Here is a 16,246-nt window from a genome sequence, read left to right on the forward strand (position 1 = left end):
CGGAGGAGGAGTGGGGAGGGGACGGGACACGGTACAGCGGGGGTGGGGCACGGAGGAGGAGTGGGGAGACGGGGACACTATACAGTGGGGTGGGGAGAGCCTCGGGAAAGCCACGTCCACCCAGCCCACCTTCTCCAGTTACACTAGAGCTGCCCTGTCGCCACGTGACCAAGCGTGGATGGCAGGGGTCTCCCTGCAGATCCCTGACCCCACCCCCAGAAGGACCCGGTCAGACAGCACAGGAAGGGCCTCCCGCAGAGACCTGGGGCTTCCAGGAGTCAGGTCACGGGCTGGTGGGGCCACCCGTACCTCTCATCCACGTTGGTGGTTCCGAGAACAAGCAGGCCCCCACGGGCGCCTCGGGACCAAAGGCTCAGTTGAGCAAACAGGTAGGCGATCACCATCCTGATGCGGGCCTGGGGTGGGGGCGGGGAGAGGGAGGGGGCGGGGAGAGGGAGACCGGGTTACCGGGGAGGGGCCCAGGGAGACCGAGTCACCCACCGAGCCTGGGGTAGGGGCGGGGAGAGGGAGACGGGGTTACGGGGAGGAGCCCAGGGAGACCGAGTCACCGGCTGAAAGGGCCACAGCAGCCCCAAGAAGACCAGAAAGTCAAATTCTGGAGCTTTCTCTCTCATACACCACCCCTGCCTCCCCCTCCCGCTGGGGCCAGCGTGCCTAGTGTGGAGCCCGCCGTTCGGGCTCCCCAGTCCCAGGGCCGGAGGCACCTGCACATTCTGCAGAGCCAGGTTTTCCCTGCTGCTCCCTCCTTGAGCGGCGAACACCGGGCTCTTCCCTGTCACCAGGCTGAAGATGCCCAGGACGGCCCTCACGGCCGGGTCGATGCTGAGGCCCACGTGGTGGCTGGAGGAGGGAGGGAGTGGGCACACATTGTGAGAAGGCGGGCAGGCCCCCCCCTCTCCTGGGGGCCCCCCCATCCCTACTGCAGCGCTCTGGAACACTCTGCACATGCAGCATGCCAGTTCTAGACCCTTCCTCCCTGAGAGGACACCCTGACCCAGCTGGACAGCTGCTTGTGATTCTATGGGTCAGATGACCCGGCCATGTCCAGCATGAGAGGATGGGCCATGTGTGGGGTGCCCACAAGCCCCGTGCTGCTCGGCCAGCTCCTGTCTCCCCTTGCTGAGCAAGCCGACCTGGCCGGGGCTCAAGGACAGGGACCGGGGCCTGGCGCGGTCCGCAGCTGGGGTGCGCAGGTCTCCCGTACAGTCCCCCTAATGTCTGGCTCAAGCCCAGCAGTGAGTGGAAACCCACCCAGCCCCCCGGTGCGCCCCAGCTCTGCTGCCACCAGAGGTCCATGGGCCCCACTGGATCACCGCTGCCTGCCCGGGCCCCGAGACCAGGGCCGGGCTACCTTCCGATCTGCCCGGCCAGCTCTCGGGCCCGGCGGCATGTCTCCTGGGAGGAATTCTCACTGGCCATGTAGCAGGTGGTCAGCAGGCGCCCACAGAGCTCCCGGGGGTCCTGGGGGGTGTAGCTGCTCTGGTCCAGGATGACCCGAACGTCAGCCAGCACTTCCTCATCTGAAAACCCAGATGCACACAGCATGCAGGAAGCTCCTCCACACGAATCCCTCCCCGCCCAGAGGCTGCCCTGTGCCCCGCCCGGTCCAGCCCAGCGCTCCAGGCTGCCCGGCCCTCCGAGTCTGTGCCCTCGCAACCCCGTCGCCAGCCCCTTGGCATGCTCTCCCCTGTGCCATAAAGCTTCTTGCAGCCGGGCACCGGTGGCTCCCGCCTGTCATCCTAGCTACTACTCAGGAGGCTAAGATCTGAGGATCGCAGTTCAAAACCAGTCCAGGCAGGAGAGCCCGTGAGACTCTTCTCTCTAATTAATTACCCAAAAGCCAGAAGAACGGTGGCTCAAGTGACAGAGTGCCAGCCTTGAGTGACAAGGCCAAGTGAGAGCAGGGTTCAAGTCTGGAAACTAGCGCGAGAGACGGAGCTGTCTGCAGTGCCAGGCTCCGTCTCCAGCTCCAAGCCCAGGCAGGGCCGCCACTGGCTGTCCTGTCCCCAGGCCCTGGCCTACGGCACTCAGGACAGGGGTGGGAAGCCTCCTTCATGCCTGTGGCTTCCCCGGGCTCCTGCCCACCCCAAAGCCTCCTCAGACCCACAGCGTCACCTACTTCCACTGGCCACCGCCTGGCACACCTGGCGGCACATGGAGTAGACCACGCAGGCGCAGGCTGCGCTGTCCAGGCCTCCGCTCAGGGGCAGAAAGAAGCCGGCCTGCGGCAGGAAGACCACTGTGAGGGCCTGTTCCCGCCCCCAGGCTCCGCCCCCCCCCCCCCCCCCCCCCCACTGGCTCTGACATGCCCTAGGCATGGTTGCCACCCGTGGGCACTGGAAAAGAGCACCACACGTGCCAACCGGCTTTCTGGAAAGAAAAGACCCCCACGCGAGTCCTAAAGTGGAGTCTCCACGGAAGAACTCCAAACAGGCCGGAGACGGCGGGGTGAGGGCACACCGCAGGCCCGTGCAAAAAGACACCCCCAGGGCAGAGACGGCAGTGTGCGTTAAAGACACCCTCAGTGGATGAATGGATCAAGAAAATGTGGTATATAGACACAATGGAATTCTATGCCTCCATCAGAAAGAATGACATTGCCCCATTTGTTAGGAACTGGAAAGACTTGGAAAAATTATAGTAAGTGAAGTAAGCCAGGCCCAAAGAAACATAGGTCCCATGGTTTCCCTTATTTGCAATATCTACTATATGTCTGAGTCAAGCAGAAAAGGTCAGAGAAGACGATGTTAAAAGAAATGAACCCCAAGATAGGGGCACAAGTGGTTTTTTTTCTTATTTGCTATAGTTTCTAACGTATTTATAAGGTACCACATGATTTTTTTTGTTGCTTTGTATGTCTCTCCCCCATGGTATAACCTGTTTTCACTGTATTTGATGTTGGTATAATTTGGGGAGGGGAAGGGAAAAAACAAATTGTTTAACTAGGGATACAGGTGGACCCATTGCAACAATGAGATGTATAAGACGCTATGTCGAAAAACTAACTTTATAATTTAGGCGGGGGTAGAGGGTGTAGGCTGAGAAGGTGGGAGGGAAGGGATGGTAGAGGAAAAACAAAGCAGGAGGCAACAATGCTGGGTAAGAAATGTACTCATGACCTTGCTCATAACTGTAACCCCTTTGTACAGTATTTTCACAATAAAAAACGTGAAAAAAAACCCAAAACACCCTAGGCCAGGTTCTCACTTGCTACTCTAGCTATTCAGGAGGCCGAGATCAGAGGATTGAGGTTCAAAGCCAGCCCAGACAAGAAAGTCCATGAGACTTATCTCCAAAAAAATTAACAACAACAAAAAAGCCAGAATTAAAGCTATGGCTCAAGTGGTAGAGCTCTAGCCTTGAGTAAAGGAAGGTCAGGGGCAGTGCCCAGATCCTGGGTGTAAGCCCTAAGACCACCCCAAGACTGGCGTAACACATGCACACGTGCGCACGTGCACACAGATACCCCCAGGGGTAGTGGTTCTTGCATATAATCTTGTCTACTTAGGAGACTAACAGGAGAATTGTGGTTTGAGGCCAGCCTGGGCAGAAAAATTTACAAGCCCATCTTCAACCTGTAGCCTGGCAGTGGTACACTCCAGTCATCCTGACCTACACAAGCTGAGACTGGGAGGGTCACGGTGCCAGGAAGTCTGTCAAACTCCATCTCAACAGAAGAAGCCAGAAGCCTGGCACGCCCTGGTCATCCAGCAACTACAGGAAGCCTGAAAGGTGGACGGTGGTTCTGGCATGCACCCAGCAGGACGTGAGACAGTATCTCAAAAATGACTGGCAAAAGCCAGGGCTGGAGGCGTGGCTCGGCAGTAGAGCACCAGCCTAGCAAACGTGAGGTCTAAACTCCAGTACCAGCCCAAAAAATAAGTAAATAAATGGGGGAAAATGCCTGAGCAGCCTGTCATATAACTAAATAGAGCAATCCAGAACAGGCTGAGCTGGCTAGAAACGGGCCATCTTACCTGTCGGCTTCGCCTCAGGAAGTCCCAGAGCCAGCAGGCAGGACCAAGGCTGCAGAGAGACCAAGCGAGTCGGCGGCCTGGGAGCTGCCCCTCGGCGGGCCCCCAGGCGGCAGTGTTTCCCCCGCTAGCCCCGCAGTGAGGCTGCCCCCTGCTGGAGGGGGCCGCAGGGGACAGAGCCTCGGGAGCATGCTCACAGCACGGGATCTAGCCTGCACATGGAGCATGCTCACAGCACAGGACCTAGCCTGCACACGGCCCAGGGCCTGCTTTACCAAGCCCACCAAGACAATGACTCGGGAGGCAGGCCATGGGAGAATCTTGATTTGAGGCCAGCCTAGGAAGAAATGTGACCCAGGCTCACGGAGCCCAGGGAAGGCACTGAGCCCCCACTGTGCCCACAGAAGCCCCAGGGAGGAGGGCGGCAGCCGTGCGACCCCCAGGACACCCACCTGATCTCCTCCCCCACCGGGACACCCACCTGACCTCCTCCCCCACTGGGATACCCACCTGACCTCCTCCCCCACCGGGACACCCACCTGATCTCCTCCCCCAACCAGGACACCCACCTGATCTCCTCCCCCACCGGGACACCCACCTGACCTCCTCCCCCACCGGGACACCCACCTGACCTCCTCCCCCCACCGGGACACCCACCTGATCTCCTCCCCCACCGGGACACCCACCCGAACACCCACCTGATCTCCTCCCCCACCGGGACACGCACCTGATCTCCTCCCCCACTGGGACACCCACCTTATCTCCTCCCCCCACCAGGACACCCACCCCCCACTGGGACACCCACCTGACCTCCTCCCCCACTGGGACACCCACCTGACCTCCTCCCCCCACCAGGACACCCACCTGATCTCCTCCCCAACCAGGACACCCACCCGATCTCCTCCCCCACCGGGACACCCACCTGACCTCCTCCCCCACCGGGACACCCACCCGATCTCCTCCCCCACCGGGACACCCACCCGACCTCCTCCCCCACCGGGACACCCACCCGATCTCCTCCCCCACCGGGACACCCACCTGATCTCCTCCCCCCACTGGGACACCCACCTGATCTCCTCCCCCCACCAGGACACCCACCTGATCTCCTCCCCCACTGGGACACCCACCTGATCTCCTCCCCCACCGGGACACCCACCCGAACACCCACCTGATCTCCTCCCCCACCGGGACACGCACCTGATCTCCTCCCCCACTGGGACACCCACCTTATCTCCTCCCCCCACTGGGACACCCACCTGATCTCCTCCCCCCACTGGGACACCCACCTGACCTCCTCCCCCCACCAGGACACCCACCTGATCTCCTCCCCCACTGGGGCACGCACCTGATCTCCTCCTCGGGGCTGTGGTATCTCCACTGCACGGGGGCGGAGACTGGCTGCAGCAGGTCCTCAGAGCACGAGAGGGCAAAGTCCACCTTGACCCGGGGGTAGGGGCTCACCCTGCTGGCCTGGGGTGGACACCAGGCAGGACACAGGACACTGCATTCCGGTGCCTTCACACACGAATGGTGACCTCGTGGTGCTGAGGCTCACCTGGGAGCCAGGCCCTAGGCCTAGCAGAAGCGGACAAAGGTGCGGGGCACTGGAGCCGGGGGGTCAGAGCTACGGGGGCGGTGAGGGCTGTGGAGCCCGCGGCTGCGTCCCAGCCCGCCCGGCTGCCAGGAGGTGGTCTGGCAGCACACATGGAGGCCAGCACAGGGCCACCTCCATTCTCCTCCTGGACACAAACCAACGAACGCAACGCTTATGCTCCCAACACTCTGTGGGGCTCCCCACAGACGGCAAGGGGGAGTTCTCGCTACCCAGAAGCGCAGGGATGGATACACCCTCTGTGCTAAACCCCTCTGCGAGCACTACGCAGCCATGGAAAGGACTGGGGCACAGCGTGTGGACACACGCCCGCTGTGTGCAGAGCTGACAGCCCGTGTGTGGCATGTGTGTGCGAGGGGGAGGCGGAGCGGACTGCTCCTGCGCACACATTCCGCTTGGGGTGTGGAAATGTTTCATCCTGACTTGGGCGATGGTCACACAACCCCAGGAAGACATTAAGAACGGCCAGCTGGGTGGTGTGGAGACTACCTCAGCCTGTCATCCCAGCTGCTCAGGAGGCTGAGAGCTGAGGATCATGGTTTGAAGCCAGCTCAGGCAGGAAAAGTCCGTAAGACCCTTATCTCCAATGAGCTACCACATGGCTAGATGTGGAGCTGTAGCTCAAGTGGTGATGCACTAGACTGGAGTATAAAAGCTCAGGGGCAGTGCCAAGGTCCTGAGTTCAAGCCCCAGGACTGGCACAAAGAACAAAAGGAAAGAAAATGCAGGGCTGTGGCTCTGTGGGTGACGGGCTTACAGGCCCGTAGGTCCTGCCAGGGTAGGACAAAGCCCAGCCTGGGCCCCGCGGTGGGCACATCTCCCTGCCAGGGTGGGAGCCCAGCTCTGCGCACGGCCCCAGGCTGCCCCACACTCACCGCCAGGTTCCGGGATGAGATCTCCGCCCTGTAGCTCCTCACATCCTCCAAGTCCAGTGTGGCCGTCAGGACCTCCTGGGGGGGGGAAGTGATGTGAACTGACACGGGGCCACGTGGAGGAGCCATGGCCGTCAGAGCAGGGACAGGGGCCATGCCACACCGTCGCGTCCTCAACGGTCTCCACTGCGCTCAGACCTGTCCTGGAGGGGCCATTTCCACACGAAGCCCCTGCGCTAAGGATCTGCTCTTATTTAGAAGACACACAGAAAGCCTCTTTTTCTGCCTGTGAAATGTGGCTGTGGAGACAGGATGGCTGGAGGTGCTGCAGCCACCCTGAGATCATGAGGAGAGGCGCGCTGAGGGACTGGGGCCCAAGGAGGGCCAGAGCTGCGGCCTCTTGGCCTGGACACACTGCCTGTGGGACTGGTGTCACCAGCCCCACTTCATTTATTTATTTATTGGGTCCGGTCATGGGGCCTGAACTCTGGGCCTGGGCACTGTCCCTCAGCTCTTCAGCTCACCTGGCCTTTGGTTTTTCTTATGGCAACAACAACAATAACAAGACCATCAAGTTCCAGTATTGTGAAACGTGAAATGGCCGGTGGCCTTGATCCAAGGGCTCGGGACTGGCGGGGTAGGCAAACTAGGCCCGGTGCTCATTTTGGTGCTAAATGCAAGGGCTCTGTGCTGGCCCCGATGGGTTGGAACGGCAGAAACACCCACCGTAGCTCGGCCTCCTGCTGCCTCAAGGCCTGCCCGGTCCTGAGCCCACCGGGTCCTGCAGAGCCCGAACAGCTGGTGGGAGCCAGGCCGCCCCCGCGCGGGTCCTGGCCTCTGCTCCCGTGCCCTCGGTCCACCACACTCCCACGGGGGCCACGAGGCCTGGGCGCGTCCCCAGGCTGAGCCTGTGCCGCCAACAGGACCTACTGTGCCAGCTGCGTGCCACAGGGGACCCCGCGGGGCCCAGCGGGCGGGCGGGCGCGGCGCCCGTCAGCGCAGCCCATTACCACGTCATCCAGAGAGAACTGGGCGCCCTGCGCGAAGACGCTGCCGTTCATGGCGACCATGGCGCAGCCGTCGTAGTAGAGCCGGTCGCCGTCGCAGCCCTTCTGGTTGGCCAGCAGGTAGATCCCGCCGTTCTGCATGGGGGACAGGGGTGCCCTGTCACCGTCACGGGGACACGCACGGGCGGACAGAGCTCAGGAGCTGCCATCCGCGTCCTCCCCGGAGGCGGTGCTCCACGGGGCTCCCACGGACCCCTCACCCGGCCTCAGTGTGGGGCCTCCACGGGTGACCTCACCCAGCCTCAGTGTGGGGCCTCCACGGGTGACCTCACCCGGCCTCAGCGTGGGGCCTCCACGGGTGACCTCACCCGGCCTCAGCATGGGGCCTCCACGGACCCCTCACCCAGCCTCAGTGTGGGGCTCCCACGGACCCCTCACCCAGCCTCAGTGTGGGGCTCCCACGGACCCCTCACCCAGCCTCAGTGTGGGACCTCCACGGGTGACCTCACCCGGCCTCAGCGTGGGGCCTCCACGGGTGACCTCACCCCGGCCTCAGCCTTATGTAGGAAGGTTTGGAGCAGCCAGAACACGGCGTGTGGAGCAGAGCACTGGACCGACATGTCCACACCAGGGACACACAGGACTGCACTGTCCTCCTATACCCATGCGGCCCAGGACACAGGAAGACGAGCCAGGTGCTGGTGCTCACGCCTGTCATCCCAGCTGCTCAGGAGGCTGAGGTCTGAGGATCACTGTCTGAAGCCAGCCCGGACAGGCAAGTCCGTGAGACTCTGATCTCCAATGAACCACCAAAAAGCCGGAAGTGGCGCTGTGGCTCAAGTGGTAGAGCACTAGCTTTGAGTAAAAAGAGCTAAGGGGCAGCGCCCAGGCTCTGAGTTCAAGCATCAGGACTGGCACTGGCGCACACGCACACACGCACGCCACACAGGGACAGGTGGACAGGCAGGCGGCCTCCCTCCCGGCCACACAGAGGCTGCCATGTGGCCCTGTGCTTGGTGGCCGCGCCCTCCCCGGACGCACGCCCGGCCGTCCCACTTGGTGCCCACCTTGGTGGTGGCCATGGTCACCAGGTCCACCCTGGTGTGAGCCTTGCGCAGCACGTGGTGGCTGCCGGAGGCGTTGGTGAAGATCTCCACGCCGTCCAGGCCCATGTCGATGTGTGGGCTGCAGACAGACGCGGCGGTGAGGAGACGGCTGGTCTCCCCAATGCCCTCCTGAGCCACTCCTGCTCCCCGTGCGCTCCAGGCCCCGCCGTGGGCACCCCCGGCTGACCTGTGCGGGGTCCAGAGCTCCTCGCAGATCTCGCTCCCGACGCAGGTGTCCCAGGTGGCCAGCACCGCGTCCCCGAAGGGCACCGTGTCCTGCAGGTGAAGGCGAAGGCGTCCCAGGTCAGTGGCCACCGCGTCTGGGCCTCGGGAGGCCTCGGTGCAGGGCAGGCGCCGCCGCGTGGCGCTCCCGTGGCGGGGCCGTCCAGCCCTGCTCCGCCTCTGCCGGCCTGAGGGTCTGACGTCACACCGCGAGGACCGGGCTGCATCCACACAGGCTCCCGGGTCTCCACGGCGTCTCTGGCCCTCCGGGGCGCTGTCTCCGCTGACAGGGGCCCCGTCCCGCCCCCACACAGGTTAGCTCAGCCAGACAGGGAGAAGCCACCCCGGGCCTGCGGCACCGAAGAGGCACATTCATAACCCACGAGGGCCAGCCTCGCGTGGGGATGCCACGCGCCCACTGGGGCGGCACAGCCTAGCTGGAGCCCACTGTGTCCGTTTCCTCCACACCAAGGTGACGCGGCAGGGCCCCCGGCAGCCAGGGAGTCAGCCCAGAGGCCCAGCCATGTCCCAGGGGTCACGGTGGCGCTCTACCACTTGAACCATGACAGCTCCACTTCCAGCTTTTTGCTGGTTAACTGAAGGTAAGTCTCACAGATGTTCCTGCCTGGGTTGGCTTTGAACCCCAGTCCTCAGATCTCAGCCTCCTGTGTAGCTAGTGCTATAAGCATGAGCCAGCAGCACCCAGCCAAATTCCAGTCCAACCCTGTCTCACCATGCCCCCTCCCCTCCCCCCCCACTGCCAGCCGCATCACTGACCACTGTGCACGTGGCTGTGGTCCTGGAGCACTGGCCCAGCTGCCTGTTCTGAGGGCTGGCCCCCAGTTCACTTCTGGAAATCTCTCCTCTGCCTGCTTCTAGAATTTTCTGGGGCTTTCTGCACACACTCCCGCCTCCCATCTCCTGTCCTGGAAGAAACTCGGGGCGGCACGGGCAGTCGCACCAGAACGCACCTGGTTCGTCACGTCTTGCAGCGTCCGCGGGAGGAGGTGCTCCTCGGTCTGCCTGGGGAGAGGGCAGAGGTCAGAGGCCGTCAGCCCGGACACAGGACTGGCAAGAATCTCAACTCAAGCAGGCACCGCTGGCTCACGCCTATAATCCTCGTTACTCAGGTGGCTGAGATCTGAGAATCGAGGTTCACAGCCAGCCCGGGGAAGGAAGGCCTGAGACTCTTAGCTCCAGTTTTTAACTAGCAAAATGCTAGAAATGAACTTTGGTCCAAGGAGTGCCAGCTTCAAGCAAGAAAGTTCAGGGCGCGGACAGCGATCAGTCAGACAAAGACTCCACATCAAGCTGTGCTGGAAGGAGAGGGCAGGCCGCGGGCCGGGACCCCACGCCGGGCAGGAGGAAGTCGAGAAATGCCATGGAACCAGGCACCCATGGCTCACGCCTGCAATCTGAGCTACTGACATTTGAGGATCGTGGTTCAAAGCCAGCCTGGGTAGGAAAGTCCGTGAGACTCTTATTTCCAATGAACCAGTGAAAAAGCTGGAAGGGGAGGTGTGGCTCAAGTGGTAGAGTGCTAGCCTTGAGCAAAAAAACCCAGGGACGGAGCCCAGGCCCTGAGTTCAAGTCCAGGTACTGGCACTAAGAAAAATAAAAAGAAGAATGTTTAAAAGGGAGATTAATGTGAGGAAAGTGAGAACAAGGTCAAGCACAGAGCAGTTTCCAACATGGAGGGCTTCGGACCCCAGGACACAAGGTGATGATTTGGGGCTGATTTTGGTGTCTCGGCAGCGGGCCCGGAGGCTGCGGGCGGGCAGCCCTCCCCCAGCACGGGGTGACCCCAGAGGTCAGCGGGTGGCGCTGAGTGTCCCGGATGCACAGGGGTACTGAAGGCGCAGGACAGCCGAGGGCCCCAGACCGACGGCTGAGGGTGCAGCCCGGCGGCGCTCAGCACCGACCTCAGCCGAGCAGGGCCGGCGCTGGTCTGGACAGCACGAGGCAGGCCCCTCTTGTGCGCGGGGGACCACTCCCGCCCCCCACCCCAGGCTGGGCTGAAGCCCCTCACAGAACACCCCGAAACTCACCGGCTCCTGGCCCAGGGGGTGAACCAGCGCAGCTCGCGGTAGTTGGCCTGGTTGGCCAGGGCGGTCTTGGGCCGGATCAGCAGGATCCTTCTGCGGCAGGAATGGGGTGCTCACGCAGGGCCCCCAAACATGGGTGCTGCTTCCCAGAGCCTGCTTGCGGAGGGGCCCTGGGCAAATGACTGTCCCTCTCCAAGCTTTACCACCCAGCCTGCAAGACAGGTCCCCATGGCTCCATTCACCCCCACAGTGCCCGCGCCAGAGGGCTGGGCCCCTCTGTGCTCCGATGTGGGCGGATGGGCAGAGACTTTCTCGCCCTCAGGAGCGGGGCGGGAGCTCAGTGAGGGGCGGCACTCTGGTCAGAAGGCAGCCCCACGAAGGCGCCCACAGAGGAGGGCACAGCGCTGGGCGGCCGCGCGGCCCGCACCCACCTGTTGAGGAAGATCACTCTGCAGTTGTAGCGGACATTGCGGTGCATCACGGGCCTGCGGAGAGGGGGCGCGTGTCTGTGCTGGGCAAGCCCACCAGCGAGGGCGTGTGCGAGTGCTTTGCGTCCGCAGGAAGCTTCTTCTGTCAGCAAGTTTGAGAACCCAAGGCCCTTTTGTGGCATTCTCAAATAAATTTAAAAATGCACATGCTGCCGGGCATGTTAGCTCATGCCTGTAATCCCAGCTATGCAGGAGGCTGAGATCTGAGGATGGATCAAGGTTCGGAGCTAGCTGAGATAGGAAAGTCCGAGACACTTATCAATGAACCAACAAAATACTAGAAATGGAGCTGTGGTTCAGGTGGTAGAGCACCAGCCTTGAGGAAAAAAGCTGAGAGACAGTGCCTAGGCCAAGTTCAAGCCCCAGGACTAACACAAGAACATGCGTGTGTGCGCGCGCGCGCGCACACACACGCACACACGCACACACACACACACACACACACACACACACACAGAGGCTTCTGCCATTCAGGTGATAAAACTCCAGTTGCCCACTGTCTGCACACCTTCTTGCAGGATCCGAATCCTGTCAGTGCCCACGGCCGCCTGCCGGAAGCGCCACCATTTTAAGGGTAGTCACCATCTTACAAGGAAACACTGCAGTTAAGCCACATCCTGCTCCAAGTAGTGTTTTCCAGAAGCGTGGCTCAAGTAGTACAGGGCCAAGTGAGGAAGAACTGTTTTGCTGACATGTCTGCTTTGGCCGGGTGTCCTGGTTTTGTTGATTGCCCTAATGAACTTTTAACTCCTTTCAAACTAACTGACTGAACGAGATGGTGAACCTAAGTTCTGACTAACCCGATCAAAGGGCAGTGACAAGCCAGGGGCAAGCTGTGCGCTGAGCACCGGGCGCTGGCATACTTACTCTCTTCCAGTTAGCACGCCCTTCTGCGGAAATAAACTGTCCTGGCAAGTTCTTTCCAGTCGGAGTCCCTACTCCTACATGACAGCCCAACCCCCGGACCTCCCAGAGCCCCGGGCAGCTGCTCCTCCCCACTGCACACCCTCACCTCCCCTGTGCCCGGGCTGAGCTGCCAGCAGCTCTTGCCCTGAGCATTCCTGCCGGCATTACCTCTTGAGCAACCTAGCACGTGGCTCTGGAAAGCAGGTTAGGTCAAGGCCAGGGCCAGGGGCTGCCTCAGGGGAAGCTAGGAGATGTGGCACCAGCCATTTCATCCAACTCCAGAAAGTGTGCGGGAGGCTCAGGGCACAGGCGCCGGAGGACAATCAATGGTCCTCACAGGAGAGCAGGGAGGCTAACCACAGCTAACCACGGCCAGGCAGCGCAGTGAGCCTGGGAAGCCAGGACAAAGCTCACATGGGGTTTGGCCCTGGCCAAGTGTGGCTGGCTGGCTGCCACCTATCCAAATGAGGTCAGAGTCAGGATGTGGGGTGCCCGTGCCCCTCTGCAGCGCCCAGTCCTGACACACCAACATCTCACACCACCACAACTCAAAACAACGTCTCACATTCTGAGCGGGCATGGACATGTTCTCCTTTGGTTGGTGCCAGTACCAGAGCTTGAACTCAGGGCCTGGGAGTTTTCCCTTAGCTTTTTCTCTCAAAGCTACCCTACCACTTGAATCACAGCTCCATTTCTGGCTTTTTTCTGGTTAACTGGAGAGGAGAGTCTCACAGACTTTCCTGCCCCTGCTGGCTTTGAACTGTGATCCTCAGATCTCAGCTTCCCAAGTAGGTGGGACTACAGGTGTGAGCCACCAGTTCCTGGTCACAACGCATTCTCATTCACACAACGGCCCTCGGTGAGCGTCTGCCTCTGCCTGGATCGGGCTTTTCCATACAGAAGGAGAAGACCAGATGGGAGGTATCAGCACATAGAACTGAAAAGCTTCACACAAACAACTCCATAGCCATCGCCATACAAGGAAAACGCGCATTCTCTGTGAGAACAAGGAGAGACCTTTCATACAGAAAGACCTGGGTCAGTGGGCAGTGCTTCTGAAGTGACTCACCATGCGTGTGTCGTTTGGGAGTGCAGGTTAGTGCCCCGCCCAGCCCAGGGGCAGGCTGGGACCCGTCCCCTCCTTCTGGAGGAGTCCTGGGACAGGAATCTCCAGTCGTGGTAACATCATTGTCTCTCCAGGTTCAGTAGAGCTTGTGGGTTCAGACAAGAGTCAGATTTCAAAAGGAAACTATCTTCTGTATGACTGGGACATTTTAAAAGAGAATTATACAGACCCCAGCCTATCACCAAGCACCAGAATCAACTCAAAATGGATTAAAGACCTTAACATCAAACCTGAATCTCTGAAACTACTACAGGGCAGAGTAGGAGAGACACTTGAACTTATAGGCACAGGAAGAAACTTCCTGAACAGAGATCCAGGGTCACAACAAATTGGAGAGAGACTCGACAAATGGGACTACCTTAAAATAAAAAGTTTCTGCACAGCAACCAAGCTAGAAAGACAACTAACTGGGAAAAAATATTTACCAGTAATATATCAGACAAGGGGTTAATATCCAGTATAAAACAGGGAACTCAAGAAACTAATCCCTCCCAAACCTAACAAACCAATTACTAAATGGGCAAGGGAATTAAAGAGAGACTTTTCAGAAGAAGAGTTAAAAATGGCAAAGAAACACATGAGGAAATGTTCACCATCCCTGGTGGTGAAGAAAATGCAAATAAAAACAACCCTGAGATACTACCTGACCCCAGTCAGAATGGCCCACATCCTCAAGTCAGCCAAAGACAAATGCTGGAGGGGATGTGGAGAAAGAGGAACCCTATTACACTGCTGGTGGGAATGTACACTTACACAACAACTTTGGAAAGCAGTCTGGAGGGTCCTCAGAAAACTATTGACCTCCCCTATGACCCAGCCATACCAATCCTAGAAATCTATCCTGAACAACAGGAACCAATATACAAGGACACGTGCACTTCCATGTTTATTGCAGCACTGTTCACCATAGCCAGGCTATGAAAACAACCCAGATGCTCCAGCACAGATGAATGGATCCAAAAATTGTGATATCTATACACAATGGAATATTATGCAGCCATTAGAAAGGACAAAATAATAGCATTTGCAGGGAAATGGATGGAGCTAGAAGAAATCATGTTGAGCAAGGTAAGCCAAGTACAGAGACAAACAGCACATGGTCTCCCTGATAAGTGGATATTAAATCCAAAATATTAGGTGATACGACAAAATTAACAGGACTTAAGAAACAAAGGACTTCCACTCATCTGGTCGAATCACTACCAAATAACCCAATGCTGCTGATCACATGTATGATATATATGTGCACACTGGAGGGAAACCAGGAAGATGACACAGAACTAGAGGGAATCAGGGAAAAACATACACCAGCAGGACCCATCAGCTGCACTGGACATTGATCAAAATGAACTAAGCAACTCAGTGGCAGCGATGGGAGGGAGGGAACGAGTGGGAAAGAGGGAACAGCTGATGCTATGCAAAACAAAGAAATGTACATACCACCCAGTGTGGAAGAAATAACTGTATCACAAAGCTCATAGAACTCATAAATGTTATAGACCATGATAGACAATCTGCCCCAGGAAAGTTAGAATGTGTTTGTGACTTTAACTAAGCTTCACTATCCCACAATACTGTGAAATTTGGGAAATTATGCAACCACTTAATCACAATAAAAAATTTGGAAAACAAAAAACAGGATCTCAGCATTCTACCACTGAGTCAGTCATATCATCAGGCTAGGGTTTTGTTTTTTTTTTTAAGATAGTCAATCACTTCACCTGAAAATAATGACAACTTTGTTTCCTCCTATCTAATCTCTATATCTTTTTTATCTTATTAAACTACCAAGAATCTAAAAAAAAAAAAAAAACAAAGAGAGAGAGAATTATACTTTGCAAGCTCCATAGGCTTGAGCCATTGGCTCAACTACTAGGGAAGCTGAGATCTGAGGTACACGGTTTGAAGCTAGCCCGGAGAGGAAAATCAACAGTCACACCACCATTTTGCTAGAAGTGGAGCTGTGGCTCAAGTGTTAGAGGGATAGCTTTGCGTAAAAATCTGAGGGACAGTGATCAGGCAGGCCCTGAGTTCACACCCCAGCACACACATGCACACATGCACGCACGCACACATATACACACTTTCAAGCTACCAAGGTCTGAACAACAGAATGAGCACGGCCAGGTGAGCAAGCAGTACCATACCCTCACATCCGATTTTGCACCTGGGAACAGGCTGAGTTATCTGGCCCAGGGGCTTTGCAGGTGGGGTGAAGTTAAGACCTTGAATTGGGGAGACAGACTTCCTGGGCAGCCCGCCAAAAGGCACACTGGGTCCTTACAAGGAGGGAAGAGGAAGGACCCAGCAGCTGGAAGGGTAGGGTGTTGGCATGGAGAGCTGGAGAGGCAGGCCCTTGGGGAGCAGACAAGCGGCTGGCCCATCCCCCCAACCACCACCCTGATGTCATGGTGACCAGACAAGGCTAGAGTTACCTGCTGCTCACCAAGACCTTGTTTGAAGGAAGCTCAGTGAATGTTTTGGAAGCCCAGGGCCTGGGCCACAGCAAGGGAGGGGGTGTCACTCTAATCAAAACCTCACAGGTGAGCCAAGCGCTGGGGCTCACACTTGTAACCCTAGCTACTCAGGAGGTTGAGATCTGAGGATCACAGCTGGAGGCCAGTCTGGGCAGGAGAATCTGTGAGACTCTTATCTCCAATTAACTAGCAAAAAACCAGAGGTGGAGCTGTGGTTCAAATGGCAGAGCAAGCCGGGCACTGGTGGCTCACGCCTGTAATCCTACTCAGGAGGCTGAGATCTGAGGATCGCGGTTCAAAGCCAGCCCGGGCAGGAGAGACCGTGAGACTCCTATCTCCAATAAACCACCAGAAAACAGGAAGTGGCGCTGTAGCAAGTGGTAGAGCGCT

At 58.5% G+C, this 16,246-nt stretch overlaps 1 protein-coding gene across 3 annotated transcripts in view; it reads right to left on the reverse strand.

Moving 5' to 3' along the window:
• Nadsyn1 (NAD synthetase 1) overlaps nt 1–16,246 on the reverse strand; it is a 34,790-nt gene that overhangs the window by 13,531 nt on the left and 5,013 nt on the right. For 2 of the 3 annotated variants that reach the window (XM_013021184.1, XM_013021186.1), the window contains exons 4-16: nt 11,291–11,344; nt 10,863–10,952; nt 9,786–9,837; nt 8,780–8,868; nt 8,554–8,671; nt 7,490–7,621; nt 6,483–6,557; nt 5,341–5,465; nt 3,999–4,047; nt 2,141–2,243; nt 1,373–1,541; nt 726–861; nt 310–416 (exon numbers count right to left, since the gene is read on the reverse strand). In XM_013021184.1, the coding sequence (XP_012876638.1) occupies nt 310–416; nt 726–861; nt 1,373–1,541; nt 2,141–2,243; nt 3,999–4,047; nt 5,341–5,465; nt 6,483–6,557; nt 7,490–7,621; nt 8,554–8,671; nt 8,780–8,868; nt 9,786–9,837; nt 10,863–10,952; nt 11,291–11,344 (1,299 nt within the window). The remainder of the gene's footprint in view (nt 1–309; nt 417–725; nt 862–1,372; nt 1,542–2,140; nt 2,244–3,998; nt 4,048–5,340; nt 5,466–6,482; nt 6,558–7,489; nt 7,622–8,553; nt 8,672–8,779; nt 8,869–9,785; nt 9,838–10,862; nt 10,953–11,290; nt 11,345–16,246) is intronic. The other variant, XM_013021185.1, reaches the window with a different exon arrangement.

Source organism: Dipodomys ordii, unplaced genomic scaffold (genome assembly GCF_000151885.1).
Source record: "Dipodomys ordii isolate 6190 unplaced genomic scaffold, Dord_2.0 Scaffold54, whole genome shotgun sequence".
Lineage (NCBI taxonomy): Eukaryota > Metazoa > Chordata > Mammalia > Rodentia > Heteromyidae > Dipodomys > Dipodomys ordii.